This window comes from Haplochromis burtoni, unplaced genomic scaffold (genome assembly GCF_018398535.1).
Source record: "Haplochromis burtoni strain Fernald_Lab_line unplaced genomic scaffold, NCSU_Asbu1 Contig_540, whole genome shotgun sequence".
Classification (NCBI taxonomy): domain Eukaryota; kingdom Metazoa; phylum Chordata; class Actinopteri; order Cichliformes; family Cichlidae; genus Haplochromis; species Haplochromis burtoni.
This window is the reverse complement of record NW_024582901.1, coordinates 232,421-256,203: the sequence shown is the minus strand read 5'-3', so window position 1 is coordinate 256,203 and position 23,783 is coordinate 232,421. Positions and strand designations below refer to the sequence as shown.

Genomic DNA, 23,783 nt, shown 5'->3' with positions numbered 1-23,783 from the left:
GGGTGTTTGTGAGCAAGTGTGAGAGAGAGCGAGAGACTGCATTGATTACCTAAATAGAGAGATTGCTCCAAAAGTCCTGATCAATAATGCCAATCTCCTGTCTTTAACACTTAATCAGGAAAGGATTAAATCACCTTCTCATTGGCCTGCAGGCACATGTATATGTATTTGAGATGCCTTATTAATTTTCTACTTAATAGCTAAAAGCTCTGTGCCTCCACATTCTGAATATACATGTGTGGGTATGCATATTTCTACATTTGTCCAACTTTAATTTATAAGGGACAGCATTTTTGCATTAATTAAATAAATTAACTAAAATATGTTTTGTAACGCTCAGTTTCTTCTGAATCATTATTTCTATGATTAGCAGGTGCTTAATTAAGAAGTAAAGTCTTCCTGATTATTAAGGCAATAAAAAAAGGACTGAATAGATGCACACACCTCACCTGACACACAGACATGGATTGATGTCAACACGTGAATATGTAGATGTGAGATTGTGTAAAAATTCAAAGATGCTTCAGAAACGCAGCTGCTAACAAGACATTGTGATCCAGATAGTTTCACTTCATGCTTCTTTATCTCATTATACACCTGTGTAGTTACACCACAACAGTCCTCCTCACTGTTATCCAGCTGGCAAGCGTAAATAACAATAAAATATGCAGGGAAATTAACTTCAAATACAAATAAACTTCACTTTACCTAATACAAGAATAAAACAAGGGAACTTACACACAACACCTTAGAAAGCAAGCTGTATTTCAATCCAATCAAATTAAGTCATTAGCGTGGTATACCTCAAGCTATTCACATATTGTGGAATAAGGTACAAACCCAGTTCCAAAAAACGTTGGGATGCTATATTTGCGAATCTCATAAAGTCATCTTTTATTCACTATTGAAACATTACATTTGACCTGAGAATATGTCTGGATATTGCAAAAGTAAGTGATTCTGAAAAAAAAAAAAAAGAAACGGCTGGAGAAATACATTGGAACTGGAGCGTTTTGGCAGAACAACAGTAGCACAAATAGGTATTAAAAGAGCATCTTAGAACTACAGTGTTTCTCATGGATGGATAGAGGTTCACCAGTTTGCAAAAAACTACAAACTGTACAAACTGTGGAGCAATTTCAGAATAATGTTCCTCAACATAAAACTGTGAATATCTCAACATCTACAGTATATAATGTCATTAAAAGATTCAGAGACTCTGGCAAAATCTCTGTGTGCAAAGGACCGGGCTAAAAATCAGTATTGGATGTCTGTGTTCGTAAGACCCTCAGGAGCCACTGCAGTAAAAACAGGTGAGATTCTGTCATGGACATCACTGAATTGGCTCTGGAGGAACTTCCAAAAATCATTATCTGTGAACAAAGTTCGCTGTCTCATTCACAAATGCAAGTTAAAGCTCTATCGTGCAAACAAGAAGCTATATATGAACACTATCTGAAAGGTAATTTCAAATGCAGCTAGACAAAATGGAAAACTGTTCTATGTTGAAATTTGAACTTCTTTTTGGAAAACATAGACGTCAGACTATAAAGAGAGGAAATTGCCTAAGGAACTGCAATATTGCACAACTGGAAAAAAACATCATCATTACTATAAGTTATATAAAGGTTGTAGAGCAATATCTGCCCCCATCCAGATATTGTCATTTTTAAGCAAGGCCTTGCACGTTTCAGCAAGACAATGCTAAAATACTGCATTTATTACAAAAGCATGGCTTTGTAATAAAAGAGCCCGAGTGCTAAACTGGCCTCAGAATCAGAATCAGAAAGGGTTTTATTGCCAAATGTTGAGCAGGTTTACAACATTAGGAAATTGCTGCGGTACTTGGTGCAAACATACTGTCATATGGCCTGCTTGCAGAGTTTGCACCAATGGCACATCATGAAATGAACATTATTTCAAAGACTGTTAAGCGCATACAATCCTTTATCATACAAGAGTGGGACAACAAATACACCATGTGGTATCTTCAGTTTCCAGATGTTTGTGGTAAACATGGCCCTGTCCTAACTCATCTAAGATGTATTGTGGCCATCAAATTCAACATGACATTTGTTTTTTTTCTTTAAATGGTACATTTGAACAAAGTTTAAATTCTGGATGTGTTCTCTATGTTCTGTTTAGAATAAAATATATACTTTTCTTTATATTTTATGTAGCGCCCCAACTTTTGGTGGATTTGAGGTTGTAAGTTAGAGACCAGTATCTTTGTTCTCTCATCTTTTGTGATTGCACTATACCAGCTATATCCGCTGAATTTGATAGTTTTGTAGTGTTTTCTTAAACACACATAAAGGAAAGGACATAATTCTGCAGCTAAAATATACCATTGTTTAAGTTCTGATCACTATATTCAGTGACAATATAATAACAAGTCTTGTAAAGATACAGAAGAGCACAGTAGGTGTATAAAAAAAAGTTGGCAGAATGTTAAGATAAAGTACAAAAACAGCCACAGTAGCTTCCTGACAGACATTTCGAGGCCACATGTGGACATACGCTGTCTCACTACACCATCAAATCAAATCTCTATTGCTGGATTTCAAAAACTCAGTCAAAATTACAAATGTATACCACACTCTTAGATATTAAAAGAACAGCAAGAGATATCTTGCTCAGAGCTCAGAGCTCGTCTTAATCCAAAAGATGACAGACACAAAACACCCGATAAGAAGAATGAAAGAGAGATTTAAGAGCTACACAGCATGCTTTGAGCAGAGACCCCAGGGAGCCATTTGAGCACATCGTACTGTGAACATCTTGCATCAACGTCATGTTTCAACAGGAAATCTGGGAATGTAACTGATCTATTAAAAAGCGATTTAGTCTGCGCCTCTCTCTGCTTTGTTGCGACTTTTATGTCTCAACCTCAAAACCCCATTGTTTTGTGCAAAAAAAAGTTTGTCATGGAGATTATGTAGATTGAAGTTCTTATCTTTCTTTATGGTACTGAGACTACTTTTTGCCCTTCTTGTTGAGGTGTAGATGACATGAAAATGACATGTTATTGCATCTAAAGGACATGCGTGATCCTATCTGTGCTATTTTACCAAGACTGATAGAACTGGCTGCCCTGGGAATCATACAGTTACACTCCCAGGTTTTAGAAAGGCACACAATCTCAGCAAGCTCTTGTTTTCTTTTTGAGACAAAGTTGCTGGCATTTGCTTTGTCATCAGGATTTTTCCTGCTCCTTTTGCTTCTACGTATTGGTAAAGTGTCAACATTGAGCTTTTGTGTTTTGTGCAAATGAAGAGAGCTAGCCAGCCGCAATGTAAACCAATGTAAAAGCATTATGGAAGCTATTTGTGAGGTCTGTGAAGAGTGACAAAATTCCCTAGGCACATACAAACAATTGTGCAAGTACACACACATTCAGACACACCACCTGCTCCATTTGCTATAATAGGTGTAAATGAATTAGATTTTGATGCTTTAAAAGCTTCTTTCGGCCTGGTGTTGAAAGTAAATGTCACTCTAATGGTGAGGCGTCTGTTTGTACAAGCCACTGATGATAGAGAGAGACAGAAAGCCTGAAGCTGGGAGCTAGAAGAAAGGCGAATGGATTATAAGTGGATTTCAAAGAAGGTTACAGACAAGGATGGAGTGAAAAAGGTATAGAGGATAAAATGGTAGGAGCACATATTCACTTTTAGATGGATAAATGAGTTGTTTGCATTTATGGCTTAGCCCATTGCCCCAATAATGGCACTTCAATTATTGATTTGCCACTTACCAGATTACTGCAAGGATAAGAGACAGTGAGGAGAGATGTAAGGGTGGGGACAGAGCCATCGCTCATTCTCCAGCAAGGACACAAAGATTTCTAAAAAATTGCATAGAATCTACACTATGCAATCTAAAGTATGCTTCAACTTGCAGTGAATATCCACGTCAATATTTATGAACACAGACAACAGAACAACCCCTTGCAGCCTTTTAAAGAGATGTGATTGAAAGATCAATAAATATTAAGACAGTGACAAATATGAGGATATATAAACAATGTTACAATGACAAAAGGGAACAGTAACAAATGAGGAAAGCAGAGGCATAACTTTATAAGAAAATAACTGAATAAAAAAAATACACTGAAGATTTGTATAAAGGTGAGGGGATATAGCTGTAAAGTTATCCTGTTTGAAAGATCAATGAAGTCTGCATAAAGCTTATTTTATGATGCTGCATCTGTGTACCATAGATGCACAGATGGTGCATATGGTAAAAAGTGAGTTGGACATGGAAAGGGACAACATCAGCAAACAGGAGCAAAGCTTAAAGTATCAAAAACAATATGAAAAGCATGGAGAGTGGCCACTTCTGCTCTTTAGCTGTGTCCCAAAACGTAGGCTGCATCCTTCGGAGGACCCGGCCTTTGCGGCCTACGTGGGCCGGGTCCTTCGAAGACCAAGAAGGCCGGAAGTGCGAGGCTGTGAAATGGGACAGTCTAACCTTCAGATTTGCGTCTCCGCTGTGTCGGTGGAGTTTAACAAACTCGGCCGTCTGCTCATTGCTATCTAAAATATAACAGGACACTGGCGTAAATTCTTGACCGTCAGTTTAATCAGTTTTCTGTTTGACATTTATTCAGCTGTGTGAAAATCCCGGAGGAACCCACCCGATGGATTAATAAAGTTTTATTGAATCTAATAATCTAATAACTTTGATCTCAGCCAAACCGATTTACTCCGGAAGCAATAAAACACCAAAAAAGGCCAAACAATTAAATTTTTAAGTTATCCGAGTGACTTATATATCGTGTTTAACCTGAATAGCGAAAGACGGCAGGGTCTGAAAACAATGAAGCCGGGAGTCCGCTGCTCTCGCCGGCTTGAGTGACCATTGAACCCCCGGCTAGATATCGAGCGGGTGGGTAACAGACGTCTACGAAATCGTCGGAGCACTTTTGCAAATATGTGATGTCTTGATAAACCAAGCAGATATTTGAAGTTTACACAGCTACTTTCTTGCCTGAAAATATGTTTAAAAAAAGTTTATTTTGTGACCCAGAAAGAGTAATATTAAAACTTAGTAGTGGCCGCCATTGTTGGAAACTGAAATTGGCTGGGCCGCGCTATGAATTCTGGGATATGGTGGGCCACCAAGGACACACCCGACCCACAAATGTAACAAATGTGTCCTTCAAATTCGGGGAAATGAAGGACACATTTGTCGGCCGCATTTGAAGGAGTCGACGAATTGGGACGGCCTTCGTCGCCTGGCTGTGACGCAATCGGACTTCAAATGCGGCCTCTGAAGGATGCAGCCTACATTTTGGGACACAGCTTGAAATTGGCTGGGCCGCGCTTTGAATTCTGGGATATGGTGGGCCACAAAGGACACACTTGACCCATCCTTCAAATTCGGGGAAATGAAGGACACATTTGTCGGCTGCATTTGAAGGAGTCGATGAATTGGGACAGCCTTCATCGCCTGGCTGTGACGTAATGCGGCCCCCGAACGATGCAGCCTACGTTTTGGGACACAGCTTTTGTATGTTGCCACGTCTCTATAGCTAGCAGAAGGACAAACGATAGCACAAGGAGGAGTTTTTTGTGACACTGCCCCCAAGTGACAGTACACTACCACAACATATTGGTCCGCAAAATCTGTCCATTAGCCCTGCATTGAACCAATGCAAAAACACAGAAAAGCCTTAAGGAAATATTTGCAACCACTTTCAACTTAAAGACCAGTAAATCACAAAACCATCAAGAAGAAGACACGATTCATGTCCTTTGTAGAACTTTATTTTTGCTCATAGTCTGGCTTGTTTTCATGAGGCGCTTACTTTTGTTTCCCTCGTTTATTCTTTTTGTTTTTACTTGCTGTTTAGTTAGGTTTGGACATAAAAAATCATGTGTAAATAATCATTCTGTACATTCGATAATCTTTAATCCTACAACTGTTTACAACTTGCATAGTTCCCATTTCTGTATAGCTGTATATCTCAGATTCTGTAAAGTTATTTATTTCATATTCTGTATAGTTTTTCATATTTATATCCTGTTCATAGCCTGTACATAGCTTGTACTCACTACAGCCTGTACATACTTATAGTTATAGAATATTCACAACATACTTCATACCGTGTACATTATAACATACCATAATAGACCCATTTCTGTAATATACTCACATATCTATATTATTGCTAATATATATTGTAATATATCTATATCACTAAAGCACTTCTGGATGGATGCAAACTGCATTTCGTTGCCCTGTACCTGTGCATGTGCAATGACAATAAAGTTGAATTCTATTCTATTCTATTCTATTCTAAAAACTTGGCTGGGTTTAGGAACAGAATATGGCTTGGCTTAGAATAATTTAAAAAGTTAACCTGGCATGTTGAAAGATAATGCTAAAATCTGTCCAGTGCATATGATGCCAAGGTTTCCACCCGAGCGTAGGTGGGAGTGAGTTTGGACTCAGTTATTTCCATGCAGTATCATAATTCTGTGTTTGCAGTTGACAAGAAATTTAAACTTATATGCCTATTTTAAGTTGTTAAAATAATTAAATATATATCAGCCTTTCAAGAAGCAAATAAGCATGAAGAACTGGGGGATTTGAAGGGCAAATGAGGCTTAACCGCAAAGATGATGCAAAGGCAAATGGCAGGGCCCGGTTGGGACATTGAAACATTGAACATATGGGTTTGCCTCTTTGTATGTGTGTTCATAGTGTTTTCTTTAAGTGATAAACTTAACAATAATGAAAATTATGCTATTTTATATTGTAGCATATTTTGTCATCAATATAAAGCCTGTCTACATCAAATATTATGTTTTTTTATTGTTTCTTTGCTCATTTCTTTTCTTCTTTCCAGTGTCTCTCACTCTCCATGCAGTCTTACTTAACTCTTAACTCACATATTAAAATACTGCTTTATCTCCCTCCTTACTTAGTTGAAAGGAGAAAGAGGAAACTACAATGATCGCGATGAATAAAGGGTTTCTCTCAGTTTAAAGCTGCTTTTAATGATATGCAGAATCTAACAAGTCTCTAGTAAATGATAACAAGTAAGAGTGTGGGAGGCTTGTGTTCTGAGTATTTTCCTTTGGGCCCCACAGACAACAGAGGTCGCAATGTGTCATTCTACATGTGAGATAGTTTCTTATTTTTAGCCAGCAGCCTACACGCTTCACAACCATTTTTATGCCCTTTTAAAGGAGTGACTCTCTTGTCACCCCTTGCAAACAGTGGAAAGTCAGTGACACATAGAAAGCATATTCTCTCACACGTTTGATTTTTTTCTTTTACACATATGCAGTTTGGTGAACAGTGAAACATTGTCCTCTTTTTACACAAGCCAGTTTCTTGTTAAATAAGAGTTGCCCACTAATATCATCGAAGGAAAGTGCTCTACTTCTCTGAAACATGAACTATAATAAAACCTTTGACAATTACAAAACTGTAGCCATTTTATGCACAAAAATACTGAAGTACTAAAAAAAACCATTAAAGAATCTTCTACTGTACACTTGTCACTGTAGTGTATCTCTGTGAGAGTGCAGCAACCTGCATGTTAACTAGCCAGATTTTATTACTGCTGAGCTGTATGACTCACCTTTGATATTTATCTAAGAACCTCCTTGTGTCCCAGGTTTTCTCTCTCACACTCATACACATATAGATCACCATATAGGAGCTGCCAAATTCTTAGACCCCACAATCTTAACATTTTGGCAGCTTTTGATTGTACATTGTACTGGAACTGTCGTTTCCCTACACAGGCAAATCATAATCTTTTATTTTATGCCATGACAGGCTGAACTACAAAAAAAGTAACATAAATAATTCAACAAATATGATGTTAACTATGTCAAATATAATTTGAGTCAATCAAATCTTAAGTTAAGCTCCTGTTAAATCAGAATATATCCTTAAAATGATCTTCTATGATATTTTCATACATTAAATACAAATTGTTTTGATTATTTTTTTATACCTGTCATTAATTCATAGACTTAAAATAGCTAACCAATCAGAGTTAATAATATCATTTTTTAGTGTAATTTAGTACAAATAACAATTTACCACTATATTAAAATAATATAATACTTCTCTTAGTGATAAGTATCATTATTTACAATATTTTGAACGTGATCACATTACAGTGCAGATGCATAGCAGCACCAGGGGTTAAATACTTTGCTCAAAGGCACTTCAGCCGCTGACAGACACAGTCGCGGCGTCTGCTGCCCTTTGATGTAGACTGCTTTTGAAAAGTAAAAGTGAAATCTCAAACTCTCAGCAATATTTGTGAAAACAGCTGGTCTCATGCGGCAATATGTGCTGGAACGTTTGTTGCACTGAGTTGACCCAGTTATTTTGATGTACGTGTAAGCGTTCGAGTGTGCTTGTGTGTGCGTGTTGACACGGTAGACCGATTCATCAGTTTTTGTCACGTTAACAGATTGACCTCACACCTGGGAAACAATGTGTGAAATGATGGCTGTGTGCACTTGTTTTTGTGTGTCATAGTGTGTCTGTGTTTGCTATGACATTTGTGACCGAATGAAAACATCATTGTCGGTGTCTTAGCGATATTTCATTGTATCAAAATAGCTTTTTATAGGCGTCTGGGGCATCCATTTTGTTTGTGTTTTGTTTGGATGACATTGTTCCATATGTGTGAATATACAACGATAGGTGGATGCCGACCCAACTCTCTGGAGTGGGGCCTCAGGGGTTCTACTTCATTCCTCGGGTGCTCAATTAGATTGGGATAAAGTGTGTTTGGAAGCCAGGTCAACTCTTTGCGTCTAGTGCTTCGTGAGCAGTTTTTTCAGTGTTGTGGGACACACTGGTGCGTCACGTTTCTAACTAATATCCACAAGAAAGTCAGGACACAAGGTTTCCCAGCAAAATGTAGTAAAATAATAAATTCGTTTAACCTGTGAAGGTCTTTAATATTGTGCCTTTTGTGTTTGTGGATACATTGTAACACTTCTGCTTCCTTCACACAGAGAGTTGTCATAGTGAGAGAAGTTTCTGGGTAACAGACATCACACGTATTGCTTGAGTGTCAGACTGACTCAAGTCTGCTTTAAAAAACAAACAAACAACAAAAAAAGCAGATAAACAAAAGTACCTGTGGAAGGAGCTTTACAGAGCATCAAAGGACAAAAAAAGGAGTATAGAGAGAGTGTGTTTATGTGTGAGTTTGTGTGAATAAGAAATGTAATCAGAGCCAGTTGGCTGTGGAAAGACCTGTTTAGAAACCCAGGCTAGATTAATTTTGCATGCACGCAGGCAGCGTACACACACAAACCGTCATTTAACTTCAGCAGTGAGACACACACCTCAGCTGTCAGGCAGGCCCACATCAAATTACCGTAACTTCAACAATATCAATACACACAGGCACACATAAACCATCACATTAACCATCATACTCTCAGACTTCCACAGTGCCGGAGTGGATTAGTTCCATTGAGTTGAAATGGATGAAATGTTTTGAGGCATCAGTCGTTTTCAGGCACCTCTGTATGTGTATTTGTGTTATTCAAGATCAGAATTCAGATAAGATTAAGGTTATGGTAATCTTCAAGGAATTAAAGTCAGTGACAGTAAACGTCAGTGTCCTTTGTGTATGGGTTTGCCCTGCCATTACAATCTATTGTCTTCACATCATTTCACTGCCTTTAAAATCAAGTATTTGAGTTATAAAGTATGAATTTCTCTCATGAAAATTATATTTGTGAATTGGAATCTTAGGAGGTGAAATCGAGCAAACAAATCTTTCTAATGGTTCTGTTAGGCTGCTAGAACTAGCTCTCACATTGTGACTGTACTTCAGTCAGCCAACAGATAGCAAAGCCTTTCAATTTAGACTGTTAGGTCAAATTACACACCTAGTAGAAAGTGGGCAATCACTTTTAAAATAATTCTTTCTTTGCAGCTTCTTCAATCTGGGAAGCACTGCTGTGCCAGTACTTACTTTCAGTTTGTCCAGACACCATCACATTTGCCTCTTTCCTTCACATTACTGTTTCTTTTCTTCCTTTTTAGATAAAACATAGATATCATCTTCATATCTTGAGTCTGCATGAGTTTTCTTTTCCCCCACATTTGGGATGCGAATGTATGTGGCCGGTCTTTAGCAGCATACATAAAAATGATTAGGTGAAGCGACAATGTCAACTCTGGCCACTATAGTAAAGATGGAGGGGCAACATATTAATTTCCTCAAACTACTTTAAATTCATTGAAGAGAAGGCATCAACTTGTTGGAATACGTAATTAAACACTAATTGATGCATATTTATGAGTACAATGTTGTTTTTTTTCTTCTAAATAACCTAAAGAAATGACTCACTGTATTTTTAAGCTCCTATATTTCTTCGTACTTTGATTCAGAACATTTTCAGACATGCACAAGAACTCACTTTAGAAATGCACAGTCACATCTGCTTGATTCAGTATCTCTTCTTTCCCTTTTCTTGCCAGTATCCTAGTCACTTCAAACTCTCAGTCCACCTGATGGCAGTCAGCCAAATGGAGGAGGCCAACCCATAAAAGCTCCATCCTGCTCCATAAAGCACTGACTAAAAGACACTTAAACAACGAGCCGACAGAGAAAATGTGTTTTACGTCTTAGTTCAGAACCCCAGGGTGTGGATACATTAAGACATTGATATACAGTTCTGGTGAATTAAAGAGCCTGAGGTCTTTTTTTTTTTTTTGCTTTATCAAGCATCTGGCGAATGTCACACAAAGCTAGTCAACTGTGTCCCAGCGTTTTAGTATTTAGAAATTAATTGTGTGTTCAACAGAAATTAGGCTACAAAGTCATGTTGCAGCATGTTTCTGTCATTGCTACATTTACAGGATAAATCCATCAAGAAGATGTTTATTTGTGCAGCAAAAGTAATAGTGGTACGACAACTGGGTTGACCTTTTTTATGTGCTTAAACAAAAACAAAACAAGTCTAAATGAATAACCAAGTAATTCTCAGGGTTACAGCTGGTTTACTTTGTGGATATTTGTGCTGCAGCCTAAATGCAGTGGTACACATAACAAGATGTTAATGACACCTTGAAAATTATTTGAATGGTATGGAGCAAAGCAACCAAAAGAACCAGTTATCAGAAGTGGCAGATTAAGTCTGAATTCCGCATACCCTGGAAAATGTTTTTCACACAGTATTGACTTAGGGCTGTTCGATATAACGATATATATCGGATGACGATATAAAAACGTCTATCGTTTCATTTTACGCTATCATTTGTTTCGTGGTGTCGCAAAATAAACTGTTTACGGCAATATTTTTCATCGTTTTGATGGTCACTGTAGTGGCTATATTAATTTCTTAAAGTCCTCTCTTTCTCTTATATTTTATATAACCACACTATGGAGGGACAAGCGCCTGTTTTTATGCGTTGTGGTTAGCAACAACGACGGTAACACCATCGGGTGTCCGCTTGTTTATGTTCCACATAAACCTTTCACAATAAAGCTCAAGATCCTGTTGAGACTTTTCAAACTAAACTGAATCACGTGAAAGAGCAGATTATTTACGGATGAGAATTAAAAAAGAGCCGCCAGGTGCTAAAAAATAAACCTTAGACTCAAACGTTAGAACAGGCTTTTCCCCGCAGCACGCCGTGTAATAAATACTCACAAAGAAAACGGCGGCCTTTACAACTTATGTCTAAAAATGTATAGTTTCATGCATCGGTTAAAAAACTCGACTCCAGCTACATGACGCGCAGCTGGAAACACTTCCTGCAAGACGAGCTGCCCGAGATTCACAGAATTTACAGAAAATGTTACATTTTTGTGATTTATATCGTTGTCGGGACGATAGAATTCTTATATCAGGATATGAGATTTTGGTCATATCGCACAGTCCTAATATTGACCAACTTTGTTAGGTTCAATGAAAGACTCATTATTGATAATGGAACAACAGCTATTTCATTAGTGTCATTTTTGTATTTTTGTTTCTGTAGGTTCGTTCATGGTGGTGAACGCTTCAGGCCGGGCATCAGGTCAGAAGGCTCACTTGTACATGCCCACCCTGAAGGAGAATGACACCCACTGCATCGACTTTCTTTACTCTCTATCCAGCCGGGATGGAGCCAGCCCAGGCACACTCAATGTCTATGTCAAGGTGTGTGTTCAGTGTGTGTGTGAATGACAGGGCGGGAGCGGGTAGATTGACATATGAAGGGCTTGATGAAACTTGAACATGTACACAAACAAACACACCTCTGTTCTCTGTTAGGAGGGATGAAGTTAGCCCTCCGGCACTAAATATCTATGTGTGTGTGTGTGTGTGTGTGTGTGTGTGTGTGTGTGTGTGTGTGTGGCTGTGTCTGTCTGTCTGTGTGTGTCTGAGAGAGAGAAAGTAAGAGAGAGAGAGGGAGAAAGAGAATAAGTGATAGGTAGGTAAACAGAAAGTCATCATCTATTCCCTTTTAGCAGGGATCAAGTTAGCTGTAGTATAGGCTGCTAGATAGCAGAGCTCTTGATTTTTATGTAGTTTGTGGACTTTTAAAAAGAAGGTATTATTTGCAGCTTGCTTCTATTAATGGACTCAAAAGCTGATTACGAATACCAACCATTAAAGTAAGCTAACAGTAAACATTAGGAGTAGCTGCCATGGGATAGAACAGTAGTAGGTATGGACTTGCAAGAATGAATTTTTTATGTTAAAGTACGAATGCACTCATGGGCACCTGAGTAGAATTAAGAAGAAGCTATGGATGGTGAATGGAGATATGAAAAGACAGAGTAAAGAGGGAAACTAGAGAAATATAGAGCTGTGTGGAAGGCATACAAAGAAAAGAAATGGCATGAAGACACTGATAAAGGTATGGAAACGAGTAAGGAAGGTGAAATGCTACAGCTTTATTATACAGAAGCATGGTGAAAAACCCATCAAAAGAATTTGAGGATTTGGCTTTGAAAACAGTTCATGAGTGAAACGACTTTATGAGTAATGTGTCTAAATGTGAAATAAAAATGGAACATCATTGTCAATTTTTAGTAGATACAGCTGATAAAGTTAGTAATCCTGGAAATTATGTATTTTCCTTTATACAGCTCTACATATTCAGCTGTCTCCATACTATGACGTCTATAACTTCTATAGTTCTATGACTGCAGACGTTTGTGCAATTGATTCAGACACGGCTTAAAATGCAAAACTATTCACAGTAAAATGTGTAATATTTCAGGTTATAATGGGAAACAGCATGTTACTGTTGGATTCAGTAGTTTTCTTACTGCAGTTTGTTAGTTTTACCCTTTTCTTCGTTTTATCCACTAACTCTGCTTTAATTAAACCGTGCCTCTTTTTCTCTCCCTGCCTGCAGGTGAATGGAGGTGCTCAGGGTAACCCAGTGTGGAATGCCTCTGATACTGTCACTGAAGGTTGGGTGAAAGCTGAATTGGCTATTTCTACATTCTGGCCCAACTCCTATCAGGTACTACAAATGCACACAAGTCCTCTGGACATACTCTCACAGACATTGTTTAGGTACTGTACTGCTTAGATGCACATAAATAACAACAAATATGTCATCATCCAAAAACACGTGGATCTAACTGTAGGTTGAGCACAAAAGGTACATTTCATGACATGACAGTCATTCTTTAATGACTTTCTCTGTTGTGTACGTGTGTGTGTGTGTGTGTGTGTGTATTGGTCGGTTTAAGGTACAGAGACATACCCTGCTGTGTTATTTTATGAGGCTCCACAAAAGCAACTCTGTTGTACCTAATGACTGAGCTGTGCTCAGTAAATGCAGGCACCCCTGTGTCTCACACAGATACAAGGCACAATGGTAATCAAAGTGAATTAAATGTCAGTGTGTCTCTGTGCATGTTTCCTTCCCTAATAAAGGGTCACCACCTGGGGGGGAAATAGCACTCAGTACAGTACAGAGTACTGGAGGCCACTGAGGGCAGAAACAAGTTTTAAAGACAATTTAGTTCCTCTTTTGAATTGTTTAACTGTTCTAGATCAATAATTTGTTTGTTATTGGAATATCATATCAACATAGAGTGCTAGATATTTGAATATTCAGATATTCCCCAGTGGGAATGCATCGAAAAATTAAAAAAAAATTCTGACAAAATCTCACTAGAAAAATATTAGAGACACAAAACTGTAAATAGTGAACAACATGTATGCTTATCAGGGTCAAATCAGCACCAGCCTTTGTTTATATAGCGAAACAAATATGTGCAATCAATCAAAGTTGGGAATAGAAATCCCAATTTCACACAGTGACATGCTATTACACAAATCAAAATAATGTTGTAAATGCTTATAATTTCAAATTAAATTCAGTTTACCAACACTGTAAACAACATTGTCAAACTGTTGCTAATACAGCAAAGCTTTAGCAGTGACTGTGACTTTTAGAAACTTGATATGTATGCCAAAAGGGATTTATTTTTGAAGTAACAGAGGAGAGTAAAGACTTCCCAGAAGTCTTAAGTATTCAGAGTGAGTCGCAGCTGATACTGCTGAGAATCCTGACAAGTACAGCACAGAGGTGTGTGTGTGTGTGTGTAGCGTGCGTAGTGTGTATGAGTCTATATATGTGTGGGTCAGGAGTGCATGGCCCCTTGACAGCCCTGCTGACACCCTGTTGTCATCCTGAGAGTTTGCATAAACTCTGTTGGAAAATATAAGGGACTGTCCTGTTGGGAGAGTAAAACGAGAAAGACACAAAAGAGCAATTAAAAATAGGAAGGAAAAATAGAGGAAAATGCGAAAATATAGAGAAAATATGGGGAGAGATGGTGGAAAAGTCTGAAAAGTACAACATAGATAAAGCGTGGAAGAAAACAGGAGGAAAAGTAGAGGAGGTTTAAATGAAGAAGAGAGGAAGAAGGCAGAGGAGAGGCAGCATATGTGGTTGGCATAAGGATGGAGACAGAAGGGATGAAGTGAAAAGAGGAATAGTTGCTGACTTTTAGTGGAAAACTCCCCTGGGGTTCCCATATGAGCTTCATAGGGATGTCAAGATGTTCCAGTTTGTGAAAGAAAGTTCTTATTTTTGAATTTCATTATAATGCTTGCATTTCTTTCATTCTTTCTTCCTTTCTTTTTTCTCTCTTTCTTCCTTTCTTCTGTCTGGTCTAAGGTAATATTTGAAGCCGTTTCAGTCCAAGGCCACCCAGGTTTCATCGCCATTGATGACATACGAGTTCTGGCTCACCCATGCCGTAAGTGGGAGAGATTGTGAATGTGTTGTGATGGTTGACCCTGCACAACTGTAGCCCTGCTGAGCATCATCTGTTTTATAGATGTTGCACACTTACACAAAAACACAGCATAAAGGACAGATTGTGAGGGTCGCAGACAGATTGTAGAGAGCAAGGAAGAAGGTCCAGACCCAGGGTCTTCATCACTCAAATGTGACAAAAACACTTTGCTTCACAAAACTCTGGACTGCTTATTGCCACAGTCTGAGGTCTACTTACTGCGCCCTGCCTTCTCAGTATTCTGCAACTCCTGACATTCTCCTTCTGCTCCTATTAACTGTTTATGTTGTTTCAGGAATCAAAGTTTTACACTCAGTTTTACGTCTATTTTATAGATAGGAATCAAATCATACTTAGTCATCATATTAGAGCAGTATAGCTAAATTAATTGATAAATGATATTGCATTCATTTTGAAAGGATTATAAATGAAAATGAAAAGTATTTTATTTTTAATCACTCCACTAGTATTATCTTTGTATTTTATCTATGTTCGGTCTGTCCACCGTGGTTCTCTTGCTGATCCTCTCCTCAGCCCTTCTTTCTATCTGCCTTGTATCTTTCCTTTGAACAGCCGACGCAAAACAATCAGTTCACCTTTGCAAGCCACTAATCGTATTATTCAAAAAGAGAGCAAACATATTTACAGTGTAAGGAAAAACTAAAATCCAATTTAATTTTAAAAAGACTGAGGAAAAAGATGACTATAAAAAATAATGAAAGATTTTCAAAAAAAGCAAATCTAAGTTTTTGCCCTTGTCATTTGCAACAAGCTGACCATTAATGTCAGGACAAATTATCATTGTTGAGTGATCGATGCATACTCTGTTAGTCTTATCTATGTCTGCAGACAGTCAAAATGAAATTAACCAGTCGCAGGCTGGTCTCAATGGCAGACCAAAGTCACCCAGCTGTCTGTCTCACTGACAGACCTTTGCATCTGTCTCATGGCCACAGAATTTCTCTGCCGTAGTCCAGACAATGTTAAGCTCTCCTAGAACTGAATTAGTATCGTTCATGGTTTCCCTGAAAGTGCTGTTTCTTGTTGCTAGCATGAATCTAGTGTGAACTCTTAAACTGTAACAGTAACACTTTGAGCAGCATGCAATTTATTTTTTATTAGCATGTTTATTTTGGGTAATTGGGATATTGTTTATCATTTAAATAATTTATTTGTTTTTGCAGACTATATATGCATTTGATGACTTCAACAACATTGAATTCAACGTGTATAAAAAAAAGACCAAGAAGAATGGATTTATATTTATCCTGACTTTTACACATCTATATCATCAGCACATTGCTGTCTGTGTTGCAGGTAAAGCCCCACACTTTTTACGCCTGCAGAATGTGGAGGTAAATGTGGGTCAGAATGCTACTTTTCAGTGTACTGCTGGAGGGAAGTGGTCTCAGCATGATAAACTCTGGCTGCAGGTGAGTATGTTCACGTTAGTAAAACTGTGCATAAATGGATATATATACATATATGTTTGTTAAAAGGAGGGACAGAATACCACAAACCAAACCATATTTACCCAATTTACCCAACTTGGGGACACAAATATGAATATATAAAAAAAGTGTACTAACAGTATTACTAATGTCAACAACACTGCACATTTATAGACATCAGTACCTACAGTACATACTGCTGTTTACACCTGGAACTTCTTCCTAGACTTTAAATTTTAATGGACATATAGGATAAACGGGTATATATTTTTCAATAAACTAAAAGAAACTAAAAGAAAATTTAAACCATTGAAAGGCCAACATAACAGATAAAGTTATTATTCATATATTATTCTTAATTTTATTTTATAGTATTGTTTGGCGAACATCCCAAGTATTACCAGCTCTATTTCAGAATTGATTAAAACTCCTTGTTCTGCTTTGCACCAGTGATTCCATCCTTGCACGTGTGATTTGTTTATGCGCCTGAGTGTATATGCTGTGTGCAGCCATGCCTATGTACTCATTCTGCTTTACATCCATGTGCATTGGCAAGCTTACATGTTTTCACTAAATGAGTATGTACTGCTGAGAATGCTCCAAAGGAGATCAGTGACCCTCCTCACCCAGGGGGTCTATATCTGAGAGTATGATACCACAATCATACGCAAAGCAAAAAAAATGACAGCAAACACTTGGAGTCTTTGTTGAAAACTCTCTGGTCTTTTCCACCATGCAGCAATGGAATGGTAAAGACACAGCCCTGATGGTGACCAGGGTGGTGAACCACAGACGTTTTTCTGCGACCGTTAGCGTTGGCGACACATCTCAGCGCAGCACAAGCCGCTACCGGTGTGTCATCCGATCAGACGGTGGATCTGGGGTGTCCAACTATGCTGACCTCATTGTTAAAGGTACGTTCATCTGTTTAACTTCTTTAAACTACAAAAACAAGATGATTTATCTTTCATTTAAAACCAGAGCATCGGAAAGGAATTTTGATGGATATAAGTAGAGCATTGTTCAACAAATCAGATCAGAAAGGATGCAGTAAAGTGGGACAGTTTCTTTAGAAAGTGAGAAACAAGCCTGGGTTGTGGTTGTGTAGTTGCGTGTGCATTTGGCTGTTGCTCATTAGGGATGTGAGAATGCTGAGGATAGAATACTGAATAGATTTGAGAATAGTGCCTAGAACTCACAATGAGCCCTCATTCACTCAGTTTCTGCCCGTCTTTGTCCATCTTTTAGTTCATTTTCTTCCCAGTATGTTGATTCTTATTCCCTCCCTTTCCCACAATCTTCAAAACTCATACTGCTATTTTGTTTAGTTATTTTAAATATATATGAAAAAAAGATTTTTTTTATCCTCTGAATGTTCATAGTCACCTAATTAAAAGATGATTTTGTAATAGTTTATAATAGTTTCTTCTTGATTAGGTCAAAGGAAGAGTACAGCAGTACTTCAGCAGGACTGCAGATAAAAGTTGGATAGAAAACCTTTTGGGTCATCTGTTATCATATACAACTCACAGAACTACTCAAGATATCCACATCCCAAAAAGTTGATTCTGTTCACCTGAACGTAGCGTTTTCAGTGGGATGTGTACATCCACTGTGTGATGTGTCCACTGGCCTGTAGGTGTAAATAGACTGCGGAGTCGTGGCCTGACGAGTTAGCTCTTCTGTGTTGTGCCATCCACTTAAGCAGAGGTTGTTTGATGACAAAACGTTTCTCCCACTGAAAACGCTATGTTCAGATGAACAGAATCAACTTTTGGGAATTTCCTTACCTGGATGATTAAGCAGGCATCAAGACAGAGATATCGAAATATTTCAAACCTATAAGAAATGTGTGATATGCACACAGGTGTGATGTAATGGGGTAGCTAAACATGCAATGTAAAATAGAGACAATTTAAACACTAGCTTATCAACAATATAAAAGAAATGCAAGAACATGCAGAGAATACATCATGCTGCCAAACATAAAAAAACCTAATTGTCTCAGATAAGCTGAAACTATGCTTATAAAGCAAAAATAGAAGGTAATCATTAATCTGACTAATGCTAAAGAAAGTAGCAATGATTTGCTTACAAAACTGATTCTTTTTTCTGTCTCCTGCCTGCTTCTTCTTTTCTTCTTCAGTGTTTTGCTTTCATCTCTTCTCACCTCCTGTTTCCTCTGCCCCCGTAGTGTACTGTTCTGTGCTGTTCGACAAATCCTCTCACTGAGGACATTCAAATACTCTAATGCAATCTATCAACTCTGTGACAGGGTAAAAATATGAAGGAAAATCTGCCATTTAGCAAGTTATTCCCTCTCCCATGATTCTTGTGAACAACAGGAAATATGGTCCTGTCCTGCTGAGAAGGATATTGATGTACTGAGTAGGCTGGATAATATTGTTGTAAGGACTTTGATAGAATTATAGCATTGCAGCTATCTGTTGTTGTCAGACATAATTACATTCTTTTACCTCTCCCCATCTCCTTCTGTTGCACTGTGTTTTTAATTCTTTTTTTATAACGATCTTTGTCTCCACCTCCAACTTGTGGACTTCATGAAGTTCTGAATAAATAGGAAATAATCATTCATTTTTTTTCAATGTTGACCTGATCGACGTAGCGCCTGCTAAAGGGCTTTCTGTCTCTCATGAAGTCTATAAAAGGGTTCAGTTAGTTATTGCTCAACATAGTGAATACTTGTATTTTAGCACTGATACTTAATTATATGTGAAGCAACACGGAAAAAGATGCGAACACCAAGCAATGTATGCTAATATGTTAGCCTATTAGCACTCTACGATTCTCTTAAGCTAGCTTTCTTGCAGCATGGCACACAACAAAAGTAACAGGTATTTTTTCCTGGCATTTATCCTTTAAGAAATAAAGTATAAGACCCCAAGCTCACAACTTTTATTCTCTTTTTAAGTGTCCTTGACCATGACACTGAAGCCCTATGTGTTCAGTCACTGTAGAGCTGAGTTTATGCTTGATCGCTTGACATTCTCCGGGGCTGCCTTTTGACAGCATCTTGTGTTGCATCCTGACCAAAGTTTATAACCAGGGAAAAGGGGTCCAAACACAAAGGAATGGTTTTCTGCAGTTATAGTGTAACATACCCTTCAGTCCATGGGTTCCACTATTTATCATATATAAATAGTATATATCTTGTGTTTATTTAAGAATAGAGTGCTCCCAGTGAAGCTTAAAGTAGATGTCTAGGATGCATTTCCCACAAACACACCTCTCTGCCCTAAAATATTTAGTGTGAAATATATATATTTTTTTATATGTATTAAATATATAATCGTACGGCGCAAGGGGGATTGAACTGTGTTTGTTTTTAATGGAATTTGAATTGCATCACTGAAATCCGTTTCAGTGCAGAGGCGCTCCGGCCTAAATTATGTTCTCAATGCATATTTGGTTTGAATTATGCTGTTAACCTTATTTGGTGTGAAGGATGTTTTAATCTGAAGGGAGGCTGGAATGTGTAGCCTGTGTGTGTGTGTGAGTGTGCTGTTTTGATTAGATGATAGTCCAGGGACTGAAATTGTCATTACCATCTGTTAGCAGAACGCACAGACTGTACTCCTGAGAACATCCAAATGTGTGTGTATGCGTGCGTGTGCATTGCTTACCTTACTGAATGTGTCTGTGTGCATGCGTGTGTTTCTGTGTCTTACTCCTGTGTGTATGTGTTTGTGTTTGTAGCTCAGGTGCTGTCAGCCATGCATTGTGCCAGGGGAATAGCCCATGCCAACACAGTGAACGAGCGAGAACGGAAAAATTAAACACACGCACATGCATGAACACACCTCCCCGAAGCCCTGTGTGCACAGTGTGTGCTGCTAAATGTGTGTAAATGTGGCATTGTCCTTGATTCACACGTTAGTGTACTTGTGAGTTTTCTAATCTATTCATTCATGTGCTGTAGAAACATCCTGTGTGGCTTAATTTCTCTCTGGGCGTGTGTATCATCATGCCTTTTCATTTGTGTTTTCACATGTAAGGTATCGTAAGGTTTTCAAATTACTTTGTGCGTGTATGTGTGTGTTTGTGTCTTCTTCCAGGCTTTCTAAGTGAAATCAGGGTTAATTAGTGTGTTGTTCAGCCAGGTGTGACAACAGGAATCTGGAGAGACTCTTCTAATCTGACAGCACCCTGTGTGACTGTATGTCTGTCTCCCATACATGCTCATGCATGAATATTCATTTTGTGACACAATAATGCTGACCAGCTGAGCAGATGATTTCTTCCTTGTTGACTAAATTAGAAAAGACAGCTGAAATGAAATGTTCTGAATCAGCCGAGCTACTGCCTGGTGGAGGTAAATTTCTTTATTACTCAGTACAGTTAAACTCATTACAGCTAAACCTATTCCAGGATAAAATGACTGAACTGAGCAAAAATTGGCATGTGTAGCAACTTTCAAGTAACTCTTTTTGCGGTGTTTTGTTTGCAAAAAAATCGGACAATACTGAGGAAGATTTGGGTTCTATAATACTGCCAGAGCCAAAGAAAGACATTTTACCCACTGGTCTTCAGATTTTAACATTCATCTGAAGAACGTGGAGCAAAAGCAGACGGAAGTCAGGCTTTTTAAGTATAATGCACAGCTTTACACCTCTTCTGTCATCTTTCCATCATTCAGTGTCCATATTATTGTTTCATCTTACTTCTTTCTTATTCATGCCTCTGCCTGACTTCACACCTCTCTTGAAGTTAATATACGGCAAGGAAAACATGCAGTGACAGCCGTTAGTTGTCAACAGCACCTCCTCCTCCTCCACCTCCTCGCCTCTTTAAAAGCATTACATCTTTGCATTAAAGATAACCTAGTGTGGTTGTTCTTTTGTGTCATGTATATGTGGTTATAATGGTGCTTGCTCATATTAACACTAAAAATAAGTATATGTAAGCAGAAATGGTGATAAAGTCACTAACATATACTCCTCCAGAAGACAAAGGGGACTAGATGGGATTGGAAGAATAACTGGAAACTGTAAATGTAAAATGAATGCACTGTCTCCAATACACTAAGAAAAAATCCAGTTGCAGTTAAAAGAGCATGTCAACAAAATGACTGAAAGCATGCAACGCTTCCACACAAGCCAGGCACAAAGTTTCCCAAACAGACACTCACGGCTATAGAAAGTTTAGCAAAACACATACACACATCTACACCCACACACACATGCACACAGATGTTTTTCAATGCTCCTGTGCGTTTCTCATTTGTATTGCTCTTGTAGAACAGATGCAGTCAAAGCCCCAGGGCAACAAGGTCTCAACCATACCCCCGGCTGTGCTTGTGTTTGGGTGTGTGTGTGTTAAAGAGTGAGCAAGCCTACATGCTGACATGTCTCAGGGAGTATGAATTTAGGCTGTATTTGAGTTGTGAATGTGGTGTATTGTGCATGGGCATGGGCATCAGTGTGTATGTGTGTCCTGTTCTGTCTGTCATAGATAAGACTCAGTGGGGCGTAGCAGAGATCCAGGAGAGCCACTGACAGCCAGTGCCCTGTGGACACCATGCAGAGTGTGTGTATTGGTTATGTGTGCGAGTTCCCCAGGAATATGGCCACATTTTTCTAAGTCTCCCTCGGTGGTCATAAAGCTGATTGTAGTCCAAGAATTAGACCTAGCAGTGCCACTGCAATGTGTAAGGGTCTCTGAGTGTGTATGTGTGTGTCTGCATACTGTATATGTGTGTTTGTCCATAGAGCTTTCAGTCGCCCAAAGCACATTCCCAGCATCTTCTGTGTGTCTGTTCCTTGATAAGGAAATCAATAGGAGAGTGGACAGCTCAGCTGTATGTGTCAGATCTCTAGAAACTCACTGACGCTCTGAACCCCCACTGGGTGTGAACACAACACAACCTTCAATTTATAAAAATAACTGTTGGAAACTATGTTAGACTTCCAAGTGAGGAGTTTTATTCCAAAATGAGATGTCAAACATTTAAAAGGCAGACAAATGCGATGTCAAACATTCACACGAAAATCAATTTCCAAGTTTTCCAAGCAGTTGTTTACAATAATATTTGCACAAATGATGCCATCTTCTTAAAGCCTTAACTTATCTACATGCACAGTTCATTCTGTAAACAAACCTGACATTCATTTTAGATGGTTTATGCCCTCAAGATATTAGGGAGGCTTTCATAGTTTGACATAGAACACAAGTGTCAGAACAACCAGCTGTAAATACTTATCAAAACAGTATTTCTGTGAAAAATACAAGGTAATGCGAATGTCATGACTGTGTTTTTCCACTGATAGTTTGTGAAAATGTGCATTAAATGTACATCAACATGAAATAAAAACACATCAAAAAAGTGAAAGATATTATTAGTTTTTTGCCCAGATAAATAAAATGAGGAAAAACTAAATAGAAATAAAACCCAATCACTGTGATTTATGAAGGTCTTATTATTTAGTCAAATTACCTTTAATAAGCAAGCATGGGAGGAAGTGTATCCAGTAATTCTGGAAAAGGGAAATCAAAATGTAATAGTTATCTCACCAGCTGTCATGGTAATGTGGCCAAATTTGTTTGTTTTTTTAAAGTCATTACCTGCAAAACCTTTACTCGTGTAATTTGATCTTTTTTTGGCATAAAAACTGATAGATTACTCGAACTTGGATTGCAGAAGAGCTGCACTGCACTGCTGCAGCTCAAGAAAATAAAAAATGGATAACAAATAAATAAAATGTTTATTAGTTTATCATACTTTCATATGTTTTGTAAAGATGAGCTCCCCGAGGAGAGAGAAAGTGTAAAATAAGTGTGCAAAGTTGTTTGTTTGGCTACATCGGGGAGTATGTAGGTTTCTGTGTGTGTGTGCATGGAATAAGAAGGGAAGCTTAAGCCAGTGTACACTCCGCCTGCCTCTTTAACCAGGTTCTTAGGGCTTGCCTTAGGGTGTGTGTGTTTTTAAGTGTGCGTGTGTTTGTGTGTCTGTGCATGCGTTGTGTTGTGTTGTGTACACTGAGCAGTTTGTCATGTAATTGGTATTCCATGTCCATTTCTCTTTCATGTGCATCTCCTTCTCTCCTTGTGTGTGT

At 38.3% G+C, this 23,783-nt stretch overlaps 1 protein-coding gene across 13 annotated transcripts in view; it reads left to right on the top strand.

Annotated features, from left to right (window-relative positions):
• ptprt (protein tyrosine phosphatase receptor type T) overlaps positions 1-23,783 on the top strand; it is a 300,616-nt gene that overhangs the window by 66,603 nt on the left and 210,230 nt on the right. For all 13 annotated transcript variants that reach the window (XM_005947695.3, XM_014329337.2, XM_042214263.1 and 10 more), the window contains exons 3-7: positions 11,989-12,149; positions 13,357-13,467; positions 15,139-15,220; positions 16,577-16,692; positions 17,450-17,624. In XM_005947695.3, the coding sequence (XP_005947757.1) occupies positions 11,989-12,149; positions 13,357-13,467; positions 15,139-15,220; positions 16,577-16,692; positions 17,450-17,624 (645 nt within the window). The remainder of the gene's footprint in view (positions 1-11,988; positions 12,150-13,356; positions 13,468-15,138; positions 15,221-16,576; positions 16,693-17,449; positions 17,625-23,783) is intronic.